Consider the following 27,641-nt stretch of genomic DNA (forward strand, 5'->3'; position numbering starts at 1 on the left):
TTAAGTAGAAGTGTGAGTCTTCTCGTGCGTTTCTTAGGTAAGTGTTCTGTGAAGATATAGATTAAATCTTAAATCTTATGCTGAGTAAGAGCAAGGTGGGGAAAAACCCTGTGAAATTCATTAGCTCATGAATGTTGAAAAAGGGATAGGTGTGTTATATTGTCATCCATGTAGTGAAGTCCTGGAATAGTGCTGTATCTTGGTGCCTGTACCTGCTGGAACTTCTGTTGTATCTTTGTTTTGGATGCGTCTCTAAAGTTCCCCTAGCTTTTATTCTTTAGTCACTATTGAACATTTAATCTTCCTTTATATTCTGTACCTCATGGATTTTGTGGTTTTTGATGTGTTACAAAGTAGCCAGGGCTTCTATTCTTCTGCTTCTCTGTCTTCTGTTTTAGTCAGCTTCTCCCCCATAAATAACTCCCTACTGCCTGCTCTTACTGTGGATGAGTTTTTGCAGTGGGGAGGACTGAAAGGGTTGTCTCCTGCACTTCTGAGCTTGTGTAGCTCCCTGCAGGCATCTGGGGCTTGCCCTGTGACACTTGTTTGTATGCTGAGGTACTGTGGGAATTACTCTCAATTACACTATGAAAGCTTTGCTGCACTTCCTGGATAATTTAAAAGGTGGGAAATGGAAGGCAAGTCACGAATAATGGTTTGCAGAAGATGGTTGGAAGACTCGTGCCTGTCAGACCGTGTCTGTCAGATGCTTGCTCAGCCACTCTGACAATCTCAGCTAATTCTATGTTTATGAATTCTTTGCTCTCTTTTCCCACACCCAGAAAGTTGAGCTGCTTGGCTTCAGTTAGAAGTTATCACCATGATCCGTGGAAAAGTACAGGAATATGAAGTACTGTGAGGTTGGAGGAGGGAGTTTCTGATTTTTTTTCAGCTTTTGACAGTAGAGAAAAACCTTTCTGTTTTCCAAAGAGGAAATATTAGGAGGAATTATTTCTGTTGTGAGGCAAGAGTTTAATCTTAATTTCCAAGAATTGACATCAATCATTCTTATAATTTGCTGTAGAGGAAACAAAGCAAAAGCCCTTATGTGTAAAACTGTGTGCTACATGATTTTTATCACTTTTCTTTGTATTACTTGCATCTTTCAATGATACAGGGAGATTTGAGTCAGTGAGGAATATGTAGTTTCATTTTTTATTTGCATGTTTCGGTTAAGAAAAGATCAAAGCTAAGCAGAAAACTTCCTTTATGTGTCTGAATATATAGAGGAAATGCTGGAGGGAATGTGGGGGTGATTTTTCACTCCAGAAGGTACTCCTAATTACTCCAGAACTATTTTTAGAAGCCTAAATTACATCAGTTACAAAGCAAATTTGATTATTGGAGTCCCGCTAAGTCCTTAGTATTTGCAGCAAAAATTATCATATTATGTTTGCTTACTGAAAATGCTACTTGGCTACATATGTACCTTCATCTGGCATACTTCATGCATCTCAGCAGTGTAAAATCTTTTTTTTTTGTGTATTCATGAGAGATGCACATTTATAATTGGGGGCTTCCTAGTATGGCACTATTTTTTTCTTTCTATTGTGAATGGATTAAAGGTTTTCTCTTGTGATTCAGTATTTGTTAAAGTTTGTCTATCTAGTAATAGGTATATTGAGAAACAACATGTTTTTGGTCATTATTATATGTAGCAAAGTGTAATTATTAATTATAATTTTTCTGTTGGAATCTGTACTCTAATTTGCAGTACTGCTTAAACTTCAAAAATAAGTCAAAAATCCTAGCTGTTCTTTATTTGTATTCCTGTTGGAGTAAAGCTGTGTAAAGTGAGATGATGGGAGTCATTTTGCCTGTAGTTATCTGGAATGTTGACTGGGTCATCCGGGTCCATCAGTGCAAGAGGGGCATTTGTTTTGAATGCCACTTTGCTGTAAAGCCTGGGAGAAATACAGGATCTGCTTCCCTAACACCATCAAAGCTATTTCACTTTGTAAAGAAGCTGGCATACTGAGCTTAACAGAAATACCAGTATATGTAACTCTCAGATATTTTGGTGACTTGTTCAATTGCCACTTTTAGAAATGTTTACCTGCTATTTTGTCTGCATCTGACTGCTAATAGCAAATACCAACTTCACAATTGGTTTTAAAGATTCACAAGTGGAATTAGTCTTCAGTCCATCCATGACTTTATTTTTTTTAAATCTCTGATCATTTATCTTCCCCTCTTATTTAATTGCTCTTAGTGGGTACTTTAGTCACAGTGTCAAAACTTACCTTAAGCACTTTGTAGTTTCAATCTTCTAACTACTAAGCTTTCATTTAGGGTAGGTTTTACTCATTCATATCCTTTCAGTAAGAGTGCTTCAAGCACTCAAGAGTGCTGAAATCTTCTCTTTCTCCAGGTGTTGGTGCAATCAAAGTGTATAAGATTATAAGTTACAAAAAGTTTTGTATCATCCTCTAGGTCATGACTTGATCAGATTTGTTGTTCCAAATGCAGGGTGTTCTTCATACTTGTGTTGTGGCCCCAACTGCAGTCACAGGGGCCACACTATTTGCAGTACTGTGGGCTCACATAAGAGGAGATCACAAAGTCTGCCTGGTTGTGCAGGGCTGATCTCTGTGGGCTCAGTACTGGAGACACTGGCACTGACCTTCTGTCTTACCTGCCATAGTAGCCTGCTGCTTTCCTTTCAGTTTGCAGTCTGTGGATGTTGTCTTGATCTTTAGATTTAGTTGTTATTGTGTAGACATGACTGTTAAGGCTTGCTTGTTCTGTGGTTCAAGTATCAAACCTACAGTATGGAAGAAGGTATTTAGGAGTACTACTTATATATATATTAATTTAGTGGAGAACTTGTTAGCCCTCTGAGTAGTGTTCTGAGAAAGTCTTGCTTAGGAGCATTGCCTTGCCACTGCCAAATGTTTTGCAGATCATCTTCATCCTTCATTTTTCTTTTTGTAAGAACTTACTGATCTTTCATAGATTCTGCCTTGTGGTGGAATATTTGTCAGTTCCTTCCTTTAGTACCATGCATTTGCAGAGATGTTGGCCTCTGACACTTTCGATAAGAACTGAAAGAGATCCTAGTTTCAACTCTGCTAACAAAGCTCGTTGCCAGCATTTTCATGGTATTGGTAGCAGCCTTGTATTCTTTAGTGCTTTTTAGCTGATGTCCATGATAGCAGGCATATTTGTTTTTGACACAGTTAGTGCTGTGATGATTATCTTTAAGGCCCCCAGCTTTCCCCATGCCTCTTGTAAGGAATGCTTACTCTCCATGCCTGTGTGCAGTCATCTGAAATATGAAAATTTTAAATGAACTGAAATGAATTTAATTTGGCTAACAACTATGTTGTAGTTAATGGCTCTGGATAGTATAAGACCACAACCTTAGCATAAAATTGAGTATAGCATATGTACAGGGCTAATGTTTAACTTCAGTGTAGGTGGTTGTTTGAGAGCCTGTCTTTCATTAGTGTTGTACTTTTTATCTTGTTAGGTGAATCATCTTTCATTTTTTTGCTTGATTTCTGGCTTGACAAGAATGTATTCACAGGTGTTTCATATTGTTTGATGACTAAATATAATTCCTCATGAAGTTGAGAAACTGTCTCAAAGCAGTATTGTCTAATATGCAGCTAGCCTGTGGTGTTCTTTGCCATTAGTTCTGGCTCAGTGGTATTTCCCCCAGCCACGAAAAGGAGGAAATTATTGATAATTTGTTAACTTGGAATATTGTTCTTTATAACTCAAGGCAGAACCTGAGAACCTGCTGAATTTTAGTGAGAAAAAATGTCCCAAGATGACACTTTGGAAACTGTTGAACAGCAAAGCATGAACTGGGGGCTTGGAGTGTGTGTGTATTGTTGTATGTAAACAAGAATGTGTTCATGTTAATCTGAGATAGCTCTGAGTGATGGTTCTATCATTTAGAGCTGGTTTCACCAATAGTTATGCTAGAGAAGTGAAATTCTAGAAACATGTTGGGGAGAGAAAACATGAACACTGACAGGTCAGAATATATAAGCTGATTAAACTTTAGCAAATACATTGTAGGTTATGTTTTGAAACTATACTCTGACCAAGTTTTAGAAGTGTAGTCTGCAACAACCTTTGTGCCCAAAGACCCAGGAGTTTGATTTCAAAGTATCAGAAAAAAACCTGAGGCCTGAAAATCCATGGGAAATTATAGTCTGGGAGTAAGCAAGGGTTTGGCCTTTTCTTTCTTATTTCACTGTGTGGTACACCACAGGTCTGGGTCTTGATAAGAAGGGTGACAGCTCTGAAACTGTTTCTGAGAAGGTGACCTGCCTGCACCTACTCTAATGCTTCTGTAGCTCAAAGTGTCTGTAGCCTTGGGTATGTTTGACTTGATTTTATATCTATCTTTATCTATATATCTGACAGGTATTTTGGAAAGCACCTGCTCCTTTTATTTGAACAAACCTGGCCTATTATTTGTCTGATCTCATTTGGTTCTTTTCCCTTGGCATTCCTACCTACATGAGCACTTGCTAGTTTAGCAATCATCTCAGTGTTTCCTAACCATATGAAACATGAAAATGCGTATTTTTATTTCTCTAAGGACTATTTTTTTCAGTAAGCACAGTTACCTCCTTTAATTTTTTTTTCTGTGTAAGATACAATGCTTGCACATCCACAAGAGGTAGAAATTTCCTGATTCTTAGGTTGTATAAGCACTGAACTTCTTGGATTAAGTGTGTAGTACCATGGCAGTAGAACACAAGTAAACAATGTGCTTATAGAAGGTTTACAATACTTGTAGAAGCAGCACTCTCAAACTTTGGGTGTTGCAAGACATCCCTCTTAAGTGAGGTGGGAGTTAATACATGAGGTGGCAATATTAAGATTATGCAGACATCAACGTGCTTGTATATACTGAAACATCATTACTCTGATGGTCTCACCATGCTTTTGCAGGTTCATTAAAATAATACTTGTTTACTGTCTTGTGCACTTGACATACTTCCCTGGCTTGTTAAAAAGGCAATGCATATGTTATTTATCCAAACATGCCAAGCATTTTTGTTTTTCACATTTTTCTTTGTTCTGGGAGAGAAAACTCCAAATAACTTCAGAAATAATATTGATCTAGTGGATTACATGTAAGGGTAAAAGCTGGTTACTGAACTCCTTGATGAAATCAAATACTTGGTCAGAAATAGCACTGAGCCAAAAAAGATGACAGCTACCTGCAGTCTTATAATAAATTCTATATGTTGAGAAGTTGATTTTTTTTCATGTGAAGTGTCATGGTTAGAGCAGAACTGCCTTAGCATGTAATCTTCTGTAACCTCGAATAGTTAGTACATAGTAGCAGAGGACAGAGCAGAAAGTGGTTGAAAATATTAAGCAGGAGGTCTTCTGTGGAGCTGGAGTGTTGTCTGGGATGCCTGTTTTGAGAATGAACCAAACTTAAAAGGTTTTGGTTTTGTTCTTGTTTGCTCATGTTTTTGACAGAGTTGTTGGATGGTTAGCAAATGTTGGCTGTGTTTTGTAAGCTATTCTTTTGGCTGATTGCCCTGCATCAGTAATGCTAAGCATCAAAGTGTCTCAAGCTTTCAGAGATGCTGTGCTTAAACTGCAGGTTCCTGTTTTCTTTCTGTCTGTGTGTTGCTCCTGCTGTGTAACCTATTTTGGCAATGTCAGCTGGATATTTATTTCCAGCTTCTGTGAAGTTTTGAATCATATCAAAAGAGCAGAAAAGGAAGAATGCTGATTTTGGTGGTGTGTTACTTTGAGCCTTTACTTGCATTTTCCCACCACGTGCAGATTTCAAGGCAGCACTGTGCTTCCCATTTCCTTCCAGGCTAGACTAGATAATGTATTTCTCTATAGCATGCTCTCATGCACTTGGTCTCCCCAGTTTGCACAGAGGTTTTGTTTCTTAGTTTAATTGTTAGTGTTCTTTAACCAGACAATCAAAATTGCTGTCTGCCACTAACAAGCTAAACTTAGTGTCTGCAATAACCCTGACAATCTTTGCTGCAATAGCAGCAGCCTCTTGTGGAGTGTCTTAGTGTTAATAAGATGCTGATGCTCTTCATTATGTATGCGTCCTCTGCTAACAGAAGCTTGAGCTTAAATTGGAAGTTTAACCCCAGACTAAATCTGATTAAATAATGATTGATATATTAATGCTAAAATCCTTGAAAATGTAACAAGAATGCTCTCCAGAGCATGAACATTAAGCACGAGCAATGAGGCTGGGATAAACATTTGCTAATTGGAATAAATACCGTATGAACTAAATGTAGTATTTGTTGGCCAGAAGTGACTTCTATATATACTTTACTATAGAGAATGGGTGAAAAGGGTACAAGTTTTTAACTAGAGGCCAGAAAAGTCTTTATTGCACAATGCCTTTTAGAAACTAAGGATTTTTCTTTAAAAAAAAAAAAAAAAAGAAAGCTATTTTAATAGCTACTGAAAAAGCAACTTCATTGCAATCTGTACTTAAAAGGGCTTGTAGCCCTGCCATGTCTGGTCAGTGTTTATCTCTTACGTAAACAGAAAACTAGGGAAGGTAAATAAATTAACAACTTTCTGTAGCTATGTGTTATCTAGTTCTCTTGTTCCTGCTGTAGCTGTTGGGCAACACTTTCTAAAAGTAATAAACTTATATTATGGGCTTTTGACTTAGTACTGTATTGTATTATGGGCTTTTGACTTAGTACTGTATTTTATCATGATGCTGCTGTTTACTGGACATTCCAGGCCCTTCTGGGCAATGTATTGCTGGAAACAACTAAGGAAAAGGCCAGTTCACTCCAATATACAGAATACTAGTTCTGAATATGCTTTTTTTTTAAATTTTCTTCTTTCCACAAATACTACTGTTGTAAGAGGTAACATCTAATCATTAGCATGATGCAAATTTAATATATTAATGATTCACTAGATAACTAATTTGGTCTTATTTTTGAGTTCCATCCTTTTGAGGACAATTTTGGTATTTTCTTACAGAGTCCACTTAAGTACAAGACAGTCTTATACTCTAAGATGTTCAGTTGATTAGCAACTTCATAAAAATGGAAAGAAGTTCTGAGAAAATGCAATTTTCAGGTGCAAGAAATAAATTTCTACTACAAAAGTAAATAGGGAATAACTCCCTTGAGAGGTGGTGCACAAAGGGGCCAGAGGGTAGACATGATACAGGTTGAATTATGAGCATGATGCAAAAATGGGCATGTAAAGGGCAGCAGAAGATCAGATTATTCACAGTTAAGTGATTTTTATTTTTTATTAACTTATGGCTTTTTTCCTTTTATGGGTAAATACTATGTAGTAGGGGTGATTTTTATGAAATATGATATTCATATTCTTCTAGCAAATGAAATGGTGCTTTTTTTTAAGAGCTGGCTATATGAAACTCTGACACATAGTGTATTTCAGAACTGTAAAACTGTTAATGTCTCGTTGGGACTGTGTACAGTGTTCTAGTAGGTTTCTTTCTGCTCCCATACAGCTTAGTTAGGTCATATCACAAACTGTTTCCAAAGATGTTTGTGCTGTCTATCTGTTTCAAATCTTCATTGCTGAAAAAGAAATAGGTACAACTCAGAACTAGCTGGCACTTGTTGAAACAAGTCTTAAAATTAGTGCCCCATTATTCTGCATAGTATCTCTTTGCTTTTTATTTTTGCACTGTAGAATCAAAGCATCTTAATTCCTTACACATTCTATATTAAATTACTGTATTAAGAATATATGCCTAATGTCTTTGAGTTAATGGCAACAAAATTGGACTTGCTACTGGTGTTGGGAGTCCACCCTTTTGATAGAATATGGCAATGTGTACTGAATCTACATAACCAGGCAAGCAGTGCAGGAAACCTGGAGACTGAAGTGTCAGCTGGAAGGACACAAAAACATGATGAACAGCTTGTCTCCGTTAGTTTGGTGCAACTGCAAAACCACTAGCTGCTTAAACTATCCTGTTTCAATAAATTGTGTCTATTAGCTGACTGGGTGAGTTAGTTTTTTTGTGAGACTGTGGATGGAATGTTTCCTAGCAGTCAAAGGGAGGCCAATTATTAGGTGCTTGCTTGGGTAACCTATAGTGTTTCTCCCTTTCCTTAAGGAAGTCTGTCATGTAGTGTTCATGCTCATCATAACTTTAATCTGAAATGTTTATTTACTTGCCATCTGAGAATACTAAATCAATGAATTTAGTGCTTTTCTTTCCTTTTTTTCCTGTCCCCATCTGTAGTGTTTTTTGTTTTTTTTTTCCCTCACAAATATTAGTGTGGATGTAATAAATGTCTGAGTGCTCACCTAGAGACCTTTAGTAGTTTAATGTTTTTGAGGCTTTTCTTGGTTACTACCCTTTGCATTCCCAGTGATAAATTTCCAATTGAAGATTTTTCCACTGACAGATTTTCAGGTTTTATTAACTACATCTTCTGCAGTGCTTAGTGTAGTAGAGAATTGGTATTTGGTATTCTGTCAGGACAGACTAGGACAGATTTAAGATGCATTTACATCAACACCTGACTGCATAATTCAGTTCTCCTGCTATCCCTCATGTGTACCTAGAGCTGCAAATTCTTCAGCTATTATATGTGCAGGTAGTGATGACTAAAACCTCATCCTGTTTCTTGAGGGAATTATTTAAACTTGTGTACCTAGCTCATTTTGCATTTTACAAACTAATGGATTTTATGATACTAACTTATCTCATGTATGCCAATTATTTTCTCTGTAATAGAATTTCAATTGTGCACAATCTTAAGCTAAAAGTGAAAACCAGAGCTTTAAAGCTCAAAAAACCCTCAAGGACTACTCTGAAATTTCAAATTCAAAAATTCAAAATTCATAAAATAAATTTCAAATTCCAAAGTCATAAAATAACTTTTAAAAATATTAACCATTATATTTTTCTGTTTTTAAAAACAGGTGAACCAAGAGTGGTATTTCCAGAATATATTTGCTTGTCCTTCCAGATAGGAGATAAATGTGTTAAACTGGCAAAGTGATTCTGGTAAGAGATTTTTGCTACTTCTGCAGTGAATGTATATGTATTATGTATAAATGTTTGCAGTTTTGCTACTAGAGGGAGCTTTCTGTACCATTAGTATAAACAAACTTGATTTTACTTCCAAGGTCTTATTTTTTACCTAATAATTGCATATTAATCCATCTGTTATATTTAAATGTTACCTTGAAAGTTATTTGGCTCTTTTTTTTTTTTTTTTTTTTGCACATTCTGTGCTTGGATATGATGAAAGTATTTGACCTTTTCAAGCTTTTACTTAAGCTGTTTATACAGAAATAGGAGTTAAATGTGCTGTAGCACTCATTAAGTGAGGTTTATGTGGATTAAATGATCTTGTTTCCATAGCTGCCATCACTGATAATTGTTTTTGTTTTGCTTTCTTCTGTGATCCTCTTGAGAGTTTTCTACAGCTGAGTTTTGCTTTTCATGTCTTGTTTAAATGTTTTTCCATGTTCTAGTGCTGAGCATCCAAAGCAAAATTAACAAGTTTGGGAAACAGAACCAATATTTTTGGTATTTCCTTCTGAACAATGGCAGCAGAATTGTCTCTTGAATTATGCACACACTAGTAGTGACTGCTGCCCACTCAGTTATGCCAGAAGGAAAACACTGTCTGGTTTAGCTGTAAATCTGAAGCAACTGTACTTTTGCAACTCCCACAATTATCTGAACTTAGTAAATTTTTTTCTTTTCCCCTTTAAACAATCTGCATACTGTTGGAATAAATAACATGATATTGTTCAAATAAACTATTAAAGAATGTTTTCTGTATGATGTTGTCAGTACTATGTGTTTTGCACATATGCTTCAGGTCAAATACCTTTTAGTAGCAGAGAAATATTGAAGCTATCATAGAGGTTACAAAGAAAAGCTGGGACAATGTAATTAACTTTCATTTATGCAGTGGGAGGGAATGCTTGTGTGCAGGCTTTTTCTTGTTTGATTTATGAAATCAGTGTTTGGGGTCCTGGGCCATTAGCCTGAAATCCTCTAAGTTTGTTCTTTTCTTTCCCTTCTACCCTCCATGGGTATATTGATTTCTCAGGCCAACAGACACTGTCTTTTGGAGGGAGTGAGAAACATGGGAGAAACGCTCTCTTCTTTCCCCCAGTCTTTTGTCTATAAGGAATGTGTTTTCTGATGGATTTAATTTCTGTACTTTCCTCTACTTACAGCTCAGACATGAGCAGTGCCAGTAACTCACTGGCACGGGAATTCTTGACTGATGTCAACAGACTATGCAATGCAGTGGTACAGAGGACTGAAGCCAAGGAAGATGAAGAAGAAGAAACTCATATGGCAGCACTGGGACAATACTTAGTTCAAGGCCGTGGATTTATTTTGCTTACCACTCTGAACTCAATAATTGATCAGGTAGTAGCTTTTCTTAAGTGGTTATAACTTTTGTATTGAGCTTTGTGTGGATTCGTCTGTCTTGTTCTTGGTGCTGGTTTTCTTTCCTTTTTAGGGAGAGTGCATGAGTTTATTCAGAAGACTAGAAATTTGAAAAGATATGTTGTAGTTGCATCCTGTCCTTCAGCAGAAATACAACATGGAAAACTAGATAATCATAGACCTATTTGCCAGCTCATATTTGACTAAGGCATGTGTGAAGCTCAAGTGCAGTAGCTGGGTGGGAGGAGAAGAGACTTCAGTGTCCCAGAATCATGTAAAGTACCAAAATGCTTGAGTCAGCTTTTTGTGTTTGAAAGTTGCTGATCTTTAGGACTGAAACCATCTTGTTAGTGCTGCAAAGCATTCCATAAAATGATTCTGTTTGAATTGTGTGCTTTCTACAGTTCTTCTCTGCACTGAAGTTCTTACTGTATCAGTATTAGAATCCCAGTGTGAGTGGAGGTTTTTTAGTGGTTATTCTGTGGTTTCATATTTTTGCTGTTATATTTTTGGAACAAAGTTTCAAACTTGTCTGGGGCTTCATTTTGGCTTCTTTAAATCACTAAGTTTTGTGCTTTTGACTTTTCTGGGGTTTTTTTTGAGTAATTCTTTCTACAAGGGAGATTAGGAGAGCTTTGTATAGAAACAGTTGCAGAGGTGTAATAAATATCTTGGGTGCTCTCTGATTGGCTCTAGTTAATGATTATAGCACTCTTTGTAGTTAGATTATTTTTTTCAGTGCTTAGAACAGCAGAAAGGCATAAGGAACTGAATGGTGAAAAACTAGGTAAAATAAAGAAGGTTAATCTATTTTTTTGAAGTACAAGATCTTTTTTTATTTTGTACTGAACATAGGAGCTGACATGTCGAGAAGAACTTCTGACCCTCCTCCTGTCCCTTCTGCCATTGGTGTGGAAAATCCCTGTCCAGGAAGAAAAAGCAATAGGTATGTTTTATCACTTACAGTATTAAACATATAAAAGAAGGTTATTTGTGTTTTACTACAGAGCCTAGGACTACTAAAGAGTAGCTCATTCTAGCACATATCCCCTAACATGGAATGGAGATGTGGATTCTGCAGAGAAGTAAAATTTTAAAAATGCCAAAAAATTGTGCAGAGAAGGTAAAGGCTTTTGGTCAGTGTGAAAGGCAATGCTTTTGTTGCTGTGTAAAACCTGGACAGAGAAATGGCAATGGTCTGAGTCAGATTTTTATATTTCACTTTGGGCTCTTACATTTGTCTGGTGTGTTCTTTTCCCTTCCAGAGGGTAAAAGAAAGAGAATGAAGTGAATGAAATTACCTGACTGTTTGAGAGAGTTTAAGGGTTCATACACAAGATCTTCCAGCCTTTTTTTTTTTTTTTTTTTTTTTTTTTTTTCCTATTTGAAACTCCTCCAAACTGAAGGCTTTTGTTAATGTTTGCAGATTTGGAGTCTTTAAAGGGCCAGTTTCATAGAGCTTTTATATAATAAACTTTCCTGCTTGCTCAGTTGAATCATTCTTTCATGTTTCTGTAAGCGTGATGGAATTAAAAAAATATTTTTGTTATTCTGTGACAGCTTAGTGGCTTTTTCAGGGTTAGTTTAAAAGGCTGTTGTGTAAATAGGTTTTAAGATGTTATGGTTCATACACTGCATGATGCACAGCTTTTACTTCTACAAATTACCCTCTCTCAGTACTGAAAGAGTAAGCATGGTGTATCCAGTTGTGTGTTAAGTAGTAGTTTTTTTCCTTGAACTGAGCTAAGTTCCCCTGTATTAGGCAGCTTTTTTCTTTCTGTGCAGGTAATATCCTTTGTTTGGTAAAGTACTCCTGATTAATTTCCTGCCTTCAAAGCAAATGTTTCTTCCTTAAGTATCACAACTATGACTTTTGAAACAGCATGGTACAGTCATGCTTTTACAAAGAAGCATCTTTCAGCTGATGATAACTAGAGAAATTTATTTTTTCTATAACCCACTAGTACACAGGCAATGTCCTAAATGGATGCTGAGAGGGCTGTGAGCTAACACACCTGGTTCCTATAGCAGCTAAGTTGCAAAAAGTGACAATAGAGCATCAAGTTAAAAAGATCTTTCTTCATCCCTTTGGTTTGCTTACTAAAAATTCATTTCACCTACCTTGAAGACATTTCTTTTTGAGAATGGTTTTTTGAGAATACTTATACTAACAGAAAGTTTTAGGAAACTTTTTAGCACACTTTTGTTTAACTCTAAATAGAAAATGAAATAATTTGCCTAGGCTTTAAAAATAGCCAGTATGGCCCCTAAACACGAGTTGTTGCTGCCTGTTTGACACTGAAAATGTCTTACACAGGTGCATGCAAAACTATGAGCTATTAAGATACAAATTTGCTGTGTGTTTTAAATCTGGAAGCACTTAACTATAAAATTAGGAAAAATGCTTTACATATTCTAATGTTCCTTTATCTTTGTTTCAACAGATTTTAATATACCCTTTACAGTAGACATATGTCTGACCAAAGAGAATAATCAAAGTTCCATGAAATCTACTCAGGAAAAACTAAGCTTAGATGGAAGTGTTCATTCATCTCTTCAGACTCCTGTAAAAGTCAGCCTTCGATCTCGAAGAAGCGGCCGTCTGCGCAAAACCACCCACCGCTACTCTGTGCGAGACGCGAGGCGGTCCCAGCTGTCCACCTCAGACTCCGAAGGCAATTCTGATGAAAAGACTGCTGTGATAACAAAGCACAGGCGCTCCCAGATACTGCAGCCCTTTCTAAGCCCTTCTGTTAGGGACAGCTACCCTGGAGGTAGAAGTGATTGCCGACCCCCCAAAGTGGTACCAGGTTCTAAAACTGATACCTCTAATCTAGAAAGTTCCAGCAAATTTGTTCCAGCACATGAGATTTTGAATGAGCCAGCTGCAGGAACTTCTGAGAGCAACATGGATAACTCTCCTTTTGACTTATGCCATGTCTTACTGTCTCTCCTAGAGAAAGTGTGCAAATTTGACATTACTTTGAATCACAGCTCTACTCTTTCAGCGAGTGTTGTGCCCACATTAACAGAGTTCTTATCAGGATTTGGAGACTCCTGCAATGTAAGTAGTAACACAGAAAATGAAGTAGTTTCTGCAGGGTGGACAGAAGAACCTGTGGCTCTGATCCAAAGGATGCTCTTTCGAACAGTACTACATCTTATGTCTTTAGACATTAGCAATACAGAAACAATGCCTGACAATTTACGAAGAAATTTAACAGACTTACTTAAAGCAGCATTAAAAATCAGAATTTGCTTAGAAAAGCAACCTGGTCCTTTTGCTTCAGGATACAAGAAAACACTACAGCAGCTGGTTCAGGATGACTATATATTTTCTAGGTATCGTCACAGAGCTTTGCTTCTACCTGAGGTTATAGAAGGGGTCTTGCAGATTTTGATTTGTTGCCTACAAAGTGCAGCCTCCAATCCATTCTACTTTAGCCAAGCTATAGATCTGGTTCACGAGTTCATACAGCAGCAGGGATTTAAGCTGTTTGAAGTTACAGTGCTTCAAATGGAATGGTTGTGTATGAAGAATGAGGGAGTACCTGGGGAAGCCTCAGAGCATCTGAAAGCCCTAATCAACAGCATCATGAAAATAATCAGCACTGTCAAAAAGGTGAAATCAGACCAGCTCCATCAATCAATGTGTACAAGAAAGCGGCACAGACGATGTGAGTACTCTCACTTCATGAATCACCACAGAGATCTCTCTGGGCTCTCTGTATCTGCTTTTAAAAACCAAGCTTCCAAAAGCCCTTTTGAAACTGCTGATGGAGAAGTTGATTATCCCGAGAGATGCTGTTGCATTGCTGTTTGTGCACACCAGTGTTTGCACTTGCTGCAGCAAGTTTCTTTGAGCAGTACCTGTTCTGAGATTCTCTCAGGTGTATATAATGTAGGAATATGTTGTTGTATGGACCCAAAGTCTGTGATTGTCCCATTGCTCCATGCTTCCAAGTTGCCAATATTAAAAAATTTTCAACAGCACATACTGAACATCCTTAACAAATTTATATTGGATCAACTGGGTGGAGCAGAAGTCTCTCCAAAAATTATACAGGCATCGTGTAATATATGTACTGTTGACTCTGATCAGCTCGCTCAGCTGGAAGATGCCTTGCAGGGCAACTCCAGTGATACCAGTCCCACATCTAGTTCTTCTTGCAGAGTCCAGGGAATTCTGCCTAGCACTGGATCTGAAGATATGTTGTTGAGATGGCATGCATTGGAGGCTTATCAGGACATCATTTTTGAAGAAGACAAACTTCGTGGAGCACAGATTGCAAGCCATATTTGCCACTTAATTCAAAAGGGAAATGTAGTGGTCCAGTGGAAACTGTATAACTGTATCTATCATCCCGTGCTTCAGAGAGGAGTTGAGCTAGCTTGCCATGCTCAACAGCAGCTTGGACTAAGTACAGCTGATAAACTCCTGTGCAGTTACCATAGCCAGGATTTGCCTTCTGAAGTACTTCAGGTTTATTTACAGATGCTCCCTATGTTGCTAAAATCCAGGTTGGTTGATTTTCTGTTTATTATTGAAAAGTGTGCTAATTAGGTACAGAGTTTTGTATATATGTTGCTGATCAGAATGTAAGTTTTATTTGGACTCTAGCCAGTGTTTGACTATTGTGTGTGAGTAACAGGATACAAGCCTAGATTCATAAACTGTTGAAGTGAGGGCTCTCTACTCAGGAGTTAGGGTCTTTAACAAGCAAACTCTGTGGCAACAAGTAAAATCTTTGTCCGGTGTGACATACTCTGCCTCTTCGTTGCTTGTTCTAAAAGTATTCAGGAATGTTAAACAGATTGATATGTCATTTTTCTGTGGGAATTAGAATACATAGTTTTCTGATCTGTTTCCTTTTTTCTTCTAGAATGGTCACTATAGAAACCACTTTTCAAAAATAAGACTTGATGTTTACTTTTCCTGAAATAACTGTTTTCTATCTTACAATATCCTGTTCATTTAAATATAGTTTAAGAACAGAAACCAAAACAACTCCAGAACACAAAAAGGCACAAACATTCTCCCAAGGCATAAAATAGATACTTTTTAATTTATTATTAAATGTTTTAAATAATTTTTAATAAATATATGGAATTCTTTCCAGAATATGAATGTGTCCTTTTGCCCAGGAAAGATTGATCTTATTTCTCTTGAAGTCCTGAAGTGAATTTAGTGGGGTTATCCAAGACAAGGAGTAGACTAGTACTCCAATTTATGTAAAGGGATTATCTAATACAGTTTTAACTTCTATCCTAACTCAAACTGTATCAGAAGCTATTAATTTTTGAAAGTGTACTTAGTAGCAAAGAGGCAAGAGAAATGAAGCTTAGATTAAGAAAAAAGTTTAAGGTGTCCTGTTTTTTACTGGCTTATAAGTAAATAAATAAATGATCCATTTGGTTCTAGAGTAACTTGGTTAGAGTAAATCTTATCCTGTGGGAAGGAGACAGGAGGTAAGTAAGATGGATTTCTATAAGCAAACATAGGATGCTTTTTGTGTGAACAAAAAGTACTTGGAGAGAAGAAGGGAAAAGTAGACCTGAAAGCAAATATACAGAAAGTTTTTATATATTGGACATGCTGGCATAACAATTGCACAAAAACTTGTGCTTGAAAGGTATTCCTGAATTTATCTGGAATTCATCATCTGTGTAACTAGTAGAGAGCTAGGAATATGTCATCAAGTTTATTTGAGAAGTAATCTCTGCTTTCTGGTGAAATTACTGAACAGAGAAATAAAGATAGTTATTAGTTTCAATTGATAATAAAAAAATTGGGCTAGGAAATACCACTAAAGAGCAAATGTCATAATTGATTAACCACCTTCAGTGTTTTGAACATCATATATTTTTGTGGTCTGCATTTTAGAGGGAGGTATTTCCTATATAATGTCTCACCAAAAAAAGTTTTATTTTCCACTCCCATTTGGATGATGCTGAGTTAGGATTCTAGAACGCTGCAGACAAGTTTCTCTTCTCTTTACTTTACAGTAATTTATAGCTATTGCTGACTAATATAGCTAATAGCTAATTTATAGCTATTGCTGAGTTTTTGGCTGGTTTATAAAGTAACTTTCTTGTGCTTTCTCTTGCAGAGTAATTAGAGACTTGTTTCTGAGTTGTAATGGAGTGAATCAAATGATTGAGTTAAATTACTTAGATACATTAAGAAGCCATTCTTTGAAGGTGTTAGAGACTTTGATACTCTGCCTTGATGATCAGCAGGAAGACCAAGCAACACCGGAACTGGAAGGCCTGAACAGTGAACAAAAAGAATCTATGTCTAACTTGCCCACTTCTCTTTGTAGCCAGCCTGCTATTTCAGAAGTTCCTCAAAGCCTGAGCAAGTTTTATGCTGGCTTGAAAGAGGCTTACCCAAAAAAGAAAAAGTTTGTGAGCCAAGACATTCATGTCAACACTATAAACCTGTTCCTCTGTGTTGCTTTTTTATGTATAAGTAAAGAAGCAGATGGTGATCTGGATTCAGCTAATGAGTGTGAAGATACTTCGGGGTATGATAGCACAGCTAGTGAGCCATTAGGCCACAAATTGCCATATCTGTCCCTGGAAAGCCTTACTTTGCCTTCTCTGGAACATATTCATAGGGCTGCAGATATTTGGTCCATGTGTCGTTGCATCTATTTGTATAGTTCAGTTTTCCAGAGACAGTTCCATAGACTTGGAGGATTTGAAGCATGCCGGAGATTAATAATCCTGATAATTCAGAAACTTGCAAAAAATAAGGAAAAGGAGCAAGAGAAGAGGGGGAGAGTATTGAGTGAAAGCAGCAGAAGTTCACATGGAAGTCCTCGAACAGAGCTTCTCAACAAGGATGACTCTGTTCAGCTGGCTAAAAGCAGGGAGGTGATGCAATTGGAGCTTGATAGTTCTGGCAGTCCTGCTAGTGCTGAGCAGCTGGTGCCTGATTCTGTCTCCTGTGACAGTCCTCTGAGTATGGAACACACTTTGGTTTCTTCAGTTGCCAGTGTTGAAGGGATAAAGACTTCTGCAAGAGGAGAGACTGAGTGGGCACTTCAAGGTATCAGACTTCTAGAAGCTCTGCTGACCATCTGTCTACACAGTGCGAGCACCATACAGCAGAAGACGGAAGGGGAAATGTTCCACCAGGTACTGTGCAACTTTCCCCTAGCTTCCTTTGCTCATACTTGTTTCATACAATATTATTGTAACAGTAATTTAGTCAAAAGTTCTTCTAGGGAGGTAAAAACTTTATGCAGTTTTTATGGTACCATGTTTTATATAGTACTGAAAGTGTACAGCTAAGTAATGAGTTTAGAAGTCGGAGTAGTGGTCTGCTTGAGTAGTACTCTTTAGAAAGAGCTAGACTGTTTCTGTTAACTAGAAATAGTGGCATGAATCAAAATGTTTTTCTCCCCCAAAATACAGAATACCTGTGTGGATGATATCTTACTTGAAATAAGAGAGCAGCTGGCTCAGTCAAAAGTGATAGAAACTGACTTGGCAAAACCTCTGTTTGATTCACTGCTTCGTGTTGCGTTGGGCACTTTTTCTGCTGATCTGGATCATTCTGAAGAAAAAATTGAAAAGGTATGAAACACCAGCTAAACAGTCTAATTTTGAATAATGCCAGATTTTCTCAGGTTTGTTCTCTGGGTCTTTTTAATCTTGTTAGGAAATGTTTAAATGTTTGATTATTGTGACAGTTGAAGATGAAATCTCTGCTTCTCATATGAAAGTGGAATGCTGTTTATTGATATGGTCCCCACAATTACTGCTCAGAAATGAGTCATGCCCTAAAAAGTAGCAAGCTCAGTCAACCTGATGTTTTCTTTACTGTTTCAACTCAACAGTGTGATGAACTCTTAAAGGAAGAGCTTCAAATGGGAATGTTGAGTGTCCTTAGTGGCTGTAGACATCTTCACTTTTGAGTGAAGGTCAAGGTGCATGCTGATGGTGATAGTGATTTTGAAACACAGTTTTAATGCTGCTTACTAAGACTTTGGTCAGTTAGTAAGAAAATTCCCTCTTTGCAGATTCAGTTTTTCTACAAAATTAACTATTTTTAATGTATGTCATGTTTCTTGGAAGCATATGATTAATTTCTTTTCCCAATGGTCTTGGAGAAAATAGGCATTTGGATGATTCTAAATTATTTGCTTTTTCTGACCCAAACTTTTTTCCTGACCAATGACATTCTATTTGGTTGTCTTGTACAGACTCATTACCCTGAGAAGGAGCCTGTGTCACAACCTGGAGAAATTTCTGAAGAAACCGAAGAATCACAATGCTGTAGTCTTAAACTTTTTGCTGAGGAGGAAGGATATGAGGCAGATAGTGAAAGTAATCCTGATGATAGTGAAACCAAGAATGAAGGTAAATGGGAACTTTTTGAATATACAAAACTGTCTTTATGATATAGTAAAGCTTATCTGTTTTTTGAGATGTAACAAAACAGTGCAAGCACCTTAAACAGATAGAAATCATTAACTTTATTTACTTTCGATAGGATGGAGTTACAGCTGGAGAAATAAATGTTCTTACTGAATACAGTAAGACAAATTGTTCTGTCTTGGTTGTTTTGGTTTATGTGACTCTTGCTCTAAAGTCATGTTGCTCAAATGTATTATTGTGATCTAGAAACTCCAGAGATATGTATCTGTAGTTTGTTTGAAAAAATCAGTGCTCAAATTTTTTTCTTTATAATTGTAACTCTGGTGAAAATTAAGTAGTCTAATTATGTTATAGAATGGCAGATTGAAAGGGATCCCAAGGGGCATCTGGTTCAACTTTTTTTCACAAAAGCACAGACTAGACAAGATAGCCTTGGCACCTTTTCCATCTGAATCTAAAGTATCCAATGTACCGCTTCCCTGGGGAGATTTATTCCAATGTCTGATTTCTCATTTGGGAAAACTTTCCTGTTGTCTATATGGAATTTCCCCAGAAGTAACATGTACCTGTTACTCTTTGCTTTGTCCACATGGCTCCTTGGACAAAAGGAGTCTACCTTCTTTGTAGAAACTCTAAGCTGCCTTTTCTCAAGGCTGAGCAAGCCCAGTTCTCTCAACCTTTCCTCCCATCTTTTTTGTGTAGTGGGGACTACAGCTGAACACAGTGTTCCAGGTGTGGCCTGACAAGCACTGAGTGGAGTGGGATAATAATTTTTCTCTTTCCTGGTGATGTCCTTGTTGATGCACCCCAGCATCCCATTGGCTTTCTTTGCCCCAGCAGCACACGTTCATTCATTCTGAGCTTGCTGTCCACAGGGACCCCAGCTTTCCAGCCAGGCAGGTCCCAGTCTGAGCTGCTCTCCTAGATTGTTTTCTCATGTGCAGACATTGCATTTGTCCTTTCAGAACTTCATTAAGTCCTTGTTAGCCCACTCCTACAGCCTGTCCAGGTCTTCCTGCAGGGTGGCTCTCCCTTGCCAGGTGTCCACTTCCCCACTAAGTTTGGTGTCATTAGCAAACTCCATCAGGGTGGGTTGATCCCATCACTCATGAAGATATTAAACAGTGCTGGGCCCAGTATCAATCCCTGGGGACCCTGTTGGTGGCAGTGTCCAGTTTAAAACAGATTTACCACCAGCCCCTGGGTGCAGCCAGGCAGTCTGTGCCCACCTACTGCACAGCCCCCTTGTCTCCACCCTAATGCATCAGTTTCTCTGGGAAGAGCCTGTGGGAAACTTTAGAAAGCCTTGGAGAAATCTAGGTAAGCATCTGCTGCTAATTCCATGTCAACCCAGCAGGTTTCTTGCTTGTGGAAGGTGATCAAGTTTCTCAAGCACTTGTTTGGCTTTTCCCAATCACATGCTTCATTTGACTTCATAGTCCTGTTGTTATACAGCATATCTCTTTATTCTAAACAATTGATGTGCACATATATTGCTGTATTCTGTTTGTGTAATTAATTTAAAACATAAATTTGCTTTAATTTTTTCTTTTGTGCTGAGCACACCTGGGTGCTCATTTTCTGATATGAGATCAGCATGAGTAGAAGCAGCCTTTAATAAACTGCATCAAAGTGCTGCTGTTTACCTGTGTGACTAGGCTTTATCAATAGATTTGTAATATTTTAGAAGCATTTCTGATTAAAAAAATTAATCTGAAATACTTCCATGACCCATTTGCATGTAAATTATGTCTGTACCAAATAATTTTAGGTGATGTACAGGGGAGGCTTACATGTTTGGGTTTTTTCTTTGATTGTCACACAGATATTCTGTCATGTGCATTTTCAGTTAAATAACACATTGCTTCCTCCAGCCTTTTAATATTAAATTATTTAAATTTATCTCCTTTCTTGGCAGGTGCAAAGTTTGCATAGAAGCCTGGGGCTCTATTACAATTATTTTGCTGTTGTTTCATGAACTGCATATCTTGCCATTACTATATGTGTCCAATTCCCAGGGAATGAAGCCAGATAGTTTGAGAGTATGTGATGGAAGAAACTGCATCCTTGCTCTTCTGTGTTAGCAGGAAAATATAAAAAACTGAAGCAGAATATAAAATCATGCTAGTTTCTGAAAATTGTTTATAACCTAGTGATTATTTTTGGTTTGTACTTATGAGAAGGTTGGAGATATGTCCTTGGATATTCTGCTTAAATGATGCAAACTGTATTCACCTGAGTAAATTTCAGTAAGACACATGTGGTTTCTTTTTAGGAGCAGACACAAAGGCAGAACCAGGATGTACTGGTGTGTCAGGTTATTTTAATGGCCTAGCTGAAAACATCAATCAAGGAGAATTAATGTATCCTGAAATCTGCATGTTGGAATTAAACTTGCTCTCAGCTGGTAATGCAAGTTTAGATGTGCTTGCTCATGTATTTCAAAGCTGCCTCAATATCATAAGCCAGAAGGAGAGAAATGCCACTGTCCTTATAGAACAGGTAAAAATGTTATTAACAGAGGCAACATTTTAGCAGTTGTGTATCTCTATTTTTATCTAACTAATAGTGATTATGGGTACTCTCACTTTTTATGGGATTTGATAAGATGTGAAACAATGTAAATGACTGATACAGTAAGCTGCATTGCATTTAAGTTACTGGGAACTAAGTAATTTATTGATACATATATGCCCTACAACACTCTTGAGTTTTGCAGATGTCTTTTTTTATCAAGATTGTTCATTCCCTACATATAGATTTGATGATTGTCAGGGCCTTAAGAAGAAGGGCAGATATCTCCTTATATGTGTATATGTGTAAGCATTCTAGACTTTTTAAAGAAAATATACTTTTGGAAACTGTGAATCATGCACATCAAAAATATTCCATGCTTTTTTTCTTTGTAAGGTTTTATTAGAAGTTAGTTGTGCAAATGATCATGCCTTCATGATCCTTTGGGGTTTCTGACAGTTATCTTTTTTTAACAACTGAATTGGACATTCCTCCTGCAAAAGATAATAATTTGATATTCAAAGTCTCTCTTCTGCAACTGAACTGTACAGAAGATGAAATATTGTTCATTGATAAATATGAAGAGTCCACAATTTCAAGTGATATGAATTATCATTGAAATTAATACTAGGCAGGAATTTATTAGAATATTTATTTCTTAGTTCTTTGAGCTGATGTATATTCTTCAGGTATTCATTTTGCTTATTCTTTTCAACAGGGAGCTGTTAAACACCTTTTGGGAGGATTTTTGAATATCTTGACACAAACAGATTCTAGTTTTCATGGTGAGTTAAAGGTCCGAGTAACTTCAGTATTGTTTTTTAAAATCTAATGTTTTCAGTCAAACAATGCCAATGCAAAATTGACAAGGGAAATTCATTGGTGTGTGAGTTTATGCAGCTGCTTTTTTAACTTGTAAGAAACTTGCACAACTTTAGTGTAAATATAGGGTTATTTCTGAGCTAGTGGAAATAAGTTAAAGAAATGCTGGCAGATCTGAAAATGGTAGTTGAAAGCATAAACACTAGTGTGACAGTGTTAAACATTGCTTGCAAAAAATAGCAGCTGATGAATTCTCATTCCATCACAACATAAGTCTGCATTTCCAATTTCTTTGCAACCCAGATCTTGATGATGTCTTAAGTTATATTTCTAACTGGAAAGCAGCTAGCTAATCCAAGAATGTGGAAGCACTGCCTATGAAAATACTTGCCATAAGGTAGCTTCTCATGGTGGTTCATAACAGGAGGTAATGTAAACCCATCCCAGGACTTGGATCCATAGTGGCTTTGTGGGGAGAGCCTTTGCAAGGCAGATACTTGGTTTTCAGGCTTTGCCTCCATTTTGCAAACCCTAGACAAAATTTAGCATAGCACTGATTGATTCAATGAAGTTTTGTATGATAGTATCAGGATGTATTGTTGGGTCTGTCTAGAATTCATCTTGTAATTGTTACTGCTTCCTTAACTTGAAATGTTTTTCAAAAACATTTCAAATTCCAAATTAATCTTTCCTTGTGAAAGCATACAATATGAATTTTTAAAGCTTAAAAGAATGAATTTCAACAATATTATTGTCTCTTTATTTTTAGCATGTCAGGTGGTGCTGGTAGATCTGCTGGTTTCCTTGATGAGTTCACAGACCTGTTCTGAAGAGCTGACTCTTCTTCTGAGGATATTTTTGGAGAAGACACCTTGCACGGTATGTGTGGAGTAGCACATAGCAAAATTCAGAGGTCTAATGAGAAAAATGAAGCAAAAGGAAAATCCTTTTGTGTCCAAGAATTTTGGGAAATGAGGGAAACACAGCAATGTTTGAACTGGTCAGAGCAAGTAAAATTTGGATTTAGAGGTAGTTCTTCCTCAAAACTGGAAAGAGGAGATAAGAGAAGGGTTTCGAAGGGTGTGTTGGTCCTGGGCACTCTCTTCTGCACAAGAAACCAAAATCCTCTCAAGGAGACTGACATTGTGATTATAGATGACAGAACAATAATACTGAAATTGGAAGCAATTCCTTTAGAGTTGAGACATCTCTTTTTCAAGAATGCTTTAGCAGCAAGAGTTGATTTTGAAGGTGTCCTTGGTGGGTGTGATGCTGGAATCTACTGCTTGTGTGGGGTATTCTGCTAAAATAACTCTGGTTTCTGTGAGTCCGTAGAAAAATAAAAGTGGAAGAAAAAAATAACTCTGCAGTGTGCAATAATACCAAACCAAACAGAATCACAAGTCAGTTTTTCAATGATAGCTTGTAATTATCAGGCAAATAAAAAGAGAAACTTCTTGGCTTAAGGGCTGAGCTAGTTTTACCACAGGTTATGCAATAACAAAGTCATGGCCTGGATGTACTTTTTTTTAACCAGCCTCAAAACACAGGGCAAAAGGTGCAGTCTTATTATGCACATAACTGAAGTGAGATAAGATTGTGCAATGAACACCTGCTGTGTTTCAGCTGATTCCTGAGCATGGTAACTTGAAATCTAACCTGCCCAGACTAAATTCCCAAAGCTTTCTTGGGCCATAGTCTAATTTACTACCTGATGCTTTGCCAGTGTGTGTAGGTTTGGATATATGAACTCACTTCTCTTAGAAAAACATTAATCCAAGTTTAAATGAGTAGGCTTCTATTTAGTTGCATGATACTTGACTACAAGGTGTAAACAATTTCTTTTATTTTCTCATTTATTTGTTTTATTTCTTCTAGGAGGTATTACTCAAGGGTGTATTGAAGATTGTAAACACTAATATTTATATGAATCCATTACAATACCTCGCCTTTCCTTTTCTGAATGGCACAAATTTGAGTAGCAGTTCCTCACAAAAATGCACTGGCACTTCCAACAATAAAAATGCTGGACTACTAAAAAGAGCAAAATTGTCACATAGTAAGAAAGAGGCAGATGGTGAAAACTTGAGTCACCAGCTACTTTCTTCTTGGCATGTAGCCCCAATTCACTTGCCTTTAGTTGGGCAAAACTGTTGGCCACACATGTCTGATGGCTTCAGCGTCTCACTGTGGTTTCGTCTGGAGTATACTCATGAAACAGAAGGTTCAACAGAAAAGGGGAAAAAAGTCAAGTGGAGAAACAGACTCATACCTGTAAGAGAGAACAGTTTTGACAGCACAGGTGAGGATATAGTATTTTGTTTTTGTTTAGTTTGCACTGAAGAATTCTGGTTGTAAATATTACTAGTCTATGTATTGTATACAAAAGTTACAGTGGGAGTCATAAAATTTCAACAGAACTGGTAGTATTTCTGATTTTTTTCATGACTACTGTACCATATACTTAGAAATTAAACATTTCCAACCCTAATTCTTGAATTAGATTTATGCCTACTTCCTTAGAAATGTAGTATTCTCATTGAATTTGTAACTTCAGTAACGTTTCTGCTACTTCATGTTATGATGAAAATGATAAATGCTACAGCTGTGGTTATAGAAAAAACATGCTCAAGTTTGATTTTATGTATTGATGATCTAGTCTCAGGCTGACTCCACATAAATCCTCTTAACTCTCCTTGTGAGTGCACCATGTAAATGCCAATAACTCTACAATAATTTTGTGTTTATGCTTTTGTAGGGACTCATCTGCTCCCAAAATGTTCTTAGCAGAATCCTTTGGATTATAATTTGTAAAGGGAAATGTCTCCCATTCACAACACTTGGAATACCTTTACTCTTTTTATCTTCTATTTGTATTTAACTATAAGGAGGGAAAACCCAACCCTGAATCTCGGAGCTCCCTAGTGTTGCTTTTTTTAAATCTGCTTTTGCTTGATAAAGTAAGAATACCGATCATGCTTAAAGGGTAGGATGATTTGTGAAAAAAAGGAAGGTTTCTTTAGTGCATACTTGTAGGTCAACACGGGAATGTAATATGATATATCAAAAGCATCATTAGTGGAGTGTATTCAGTTCAGTGGACTTATATATTACAAAGAAAAGCATGTAAAGTGCTGGGTTAATGTTAAGTTCCTCTTTTGTTTGAGACCTGGGTTTCTAAAGAGAATCAAGCTTATTAGTTAACCCACTGAAAAAAAAAAACCAAACCGAACTGCCGCAACCAAACAAAAACCAATTTTTTGCAGTACCTGAACTGTTTCTTTTCACACTTGATATATGCTGTGAAAGGCATTGTTGTTGTATTATATTGTAATTGCAACATATTTCTATTTCTAGAAGAAACAAAAACTATAGGAATGGAATATGCAAGCCTGGGAGATAAGCTTGTTGAAGACGGCTGTATTCATATAATTTCACTGGGTTCCAAAGCTCTGATGATTCAAGTTTGGGCAGACTTGAACACTGGAGCATTCATATTTCGGTATGGTGTATTAGTCCAGAAGCAGTCCTGTGAACATACTGTATTGTTACCTCTAGTAGCAACTTGCAAAGGATAGTGATGGAGAGTAGAGAACTAATTTCTATAGAGTAGAGACATCTTGCACACTGATGGGCAACATCAAGTAACTGTATTGGATACAGATCTACAGGTTTATCAGCTTCAACTGTTAAGCTCTGGTCATGTGTGTTTCATGTAGTCATTTATAAATAACTGCACACAAGGTAGCAATTCAAGTTCTAATGAAATTACACAATAAATGTGAGAAAATGGAAAAGAGTTTTGCAGCTGTAGGTTTTCACACCTCAGCTGTGAAAATTGCTATTATGTAGTACTTACTGGGACAGTCTTGGTTTTAATCTTCTGAGCACATTTTAGCCCTAATATAGTTCTCAGAAATAAGCCTCAAGTATCTTTGAAATATGTCTAAAACTGCAATTTTAGAACACTTTATTTCAGTGTTCAGAGTGCCTGAATTTTTTCAATAAATTGAATTCAACTTTTCTCTAAAATAGGGATCTTTATCTTAAATGTAAGCAGATTTATGCAGACACATTAAATAACTAAGGTGAAAGTGTTGTGATGATTTCCCTAGGTTATGTTGAGCACACTAAAAATACTGTGATCAAAAAAATTACCTGTCAAAGTTAAGGAATGCAATCTCAAATTAACTGAGGCCAGAAGGGCAGATTTGGGGCTTAAAATACAAATATGAAAACACTCACCCTCATTTTTCCTTTTATGTTGTTTTCATAGTATGTGCATGGATCCAAATGACGAGATGAAAGCTGGTCTTCTGGCACAGGCTGAATCTCCAGGGAATGTTTTCCTTGTGGGCAGGTGGCAGCATTTGGCATTAACATACCTGCAGAAGCCAGAAGGCAAGAAAAATTTCCATGGAAAGCTGTTGCTGTGGGTTTCTGGTCAGAGGTAAAGAACACATTAGTTGTACCTTGATATGTATCATCTTAAAAAGATATTTTCTGGTAAGAAAACATCTGCAATGTTTTGATGCAAGCTGCAATTAAGGTTGAGTAATCTTCTAGGAGGATAGGAGAGGGAGTATGTTACACTTCTAGGATTTTTTTTTAGAATATTAAAGATATCCAGAATATTCATGGATTACTTTGAGAATTGTCAGTTTATACCATGGACCAGTGCAGACATCAATGTTTTTCATCATAAATAAGTGAAAGAGACAAGTACTACAAGATCTTGAGTAAGATCCTCAATAAGCTGTGGCATGGAGTTGGCAGTAGCCATAATGTATCTGGCTGAATCCAAATTAAGGAGGTGTAGGTCAGGTACTGACAATATTGTTGGAAGTAGGAATTAAAAGGAGTAGGAGAAAAGGCAGTCACCTTGTTCCACTGAGAAAAATAGGGAAGAAGTTAAAAGATATTTCAGACAAGACCTGACAGTGAAAAGTACTACTTCCACTGCAAGGTTAAGGTCCATGCTCCTAAATGAGGTACCTAATACTAGGTTGAGTAGGCCTGTGCCTGCATGAATTATTCACTGATTAGAGAAACAGGAATTTATTAAATATCAGTCTTTACCATTTGTTTTTAAAGTCCAGTCTCTGGAGGCTGTGTCAGGCCTGTGCATGCTGATATTCAATAAAGTCCAAATATGGAGATATAGGGTTAAAGCTAAAAAGACTGCAATATTTTCCCCATGTGTAGTTGTTGAGGCCTCTCTATATATAGATTTAGTTGCTAGTTTGCTAATAGTTAGGCTCTTTTGGGAAGCTTTGAATGACCTTTATGGTCCAATCAGTCTGTTTATAAAGTTAATTGGATGCTTTCTGAAAGCATCAGGCTTATTGCCTGTGGGTGTGCAGCACACCAGTTCTGACAGTTTCCTGGTACAAGCAAATCCTCAACATGGTATTCTCCAGCATTTGGGAGTCACAGTTTTCATGATGTGCATTAGCATGCTCAAAGGACTTTAACTTGTTAGGAATAGTAGAAGTTATTGAAAAATTGTGGTATTTTAGAAGTGTGTATA

The 27,641-nt window shown here is 37.0% G+C and overlaps 1 protein-coding gene across 1 annotated transcript in view; it reads left to right on the forward strand.

Moving 5' to 3' along the window:
- The window catches only part of LYST (lysosomal trafficking regulator), a 75,167-nt gene that overhangs the window by 3,919 nt on the left and 43,607 nt on the right, over positions 1-27,641 (forward strand). Inside the window, exons 2-14 of the mRNA XM_079298467.1 lie at positions 8,893-8,977; positions 10,168-10,366; positions 11,243-11,333; positions 12,832-14,908; positions 16,498-17,530; positions 17,810-17,971; positions 18,601-18,757; positions 21,051-21,277; positions 22,008-22,074; positions 22,881-22,990; positions 23,990-24,413; positions 25,469-25,613; positions 26,388-26,561. Coding sequence (XP_079154593.1) covers positions 10,175-10,366; positions 11,243-11,333; positions 12,832-14,908; positions 16,498-17,530; positions 17,810-17,971; positions 18,601-18,757; positions 21,051-21,277; positions 22,008-22,074; positions 22,881-22,990; positions 23,990-24,413; positions 25,469-25,613; positions 26,388-26,561 — 4,859 coding nt within the window. The 5' untranslated portion in view covers positions 8,893-8,977; positions 10,168-10,174. The remainder of the gene's footprint in view (positions 1-8,892; positions 8,978-10,167; positions 10,367-11,242; positions 11,334-12,831; positions 14,909-16,497; positions 17,531-17,809; positions 17,972-18,600; positions 18,758-21,050; positions 21,278-22,007; positions 22,075-22,880; positions 22,991-23,989; positions 24,414-25,468; positions 25,614-26,387; positions 26,562-27,641) is intronic.

The sequence above is a fragment of the Erithacus rubecula genome (genome assembly GCF_903797595.1).
Source record: "Erithacus rubecula genome assembly, chromosome: 2".
Taxonomy (NCBI): domain Eukaryota; kingdom Metazoa; phylum Chordata; class Aves; order Passeriformes; family Muscicapidae; genus Erithacus; species Erithacus rubecula.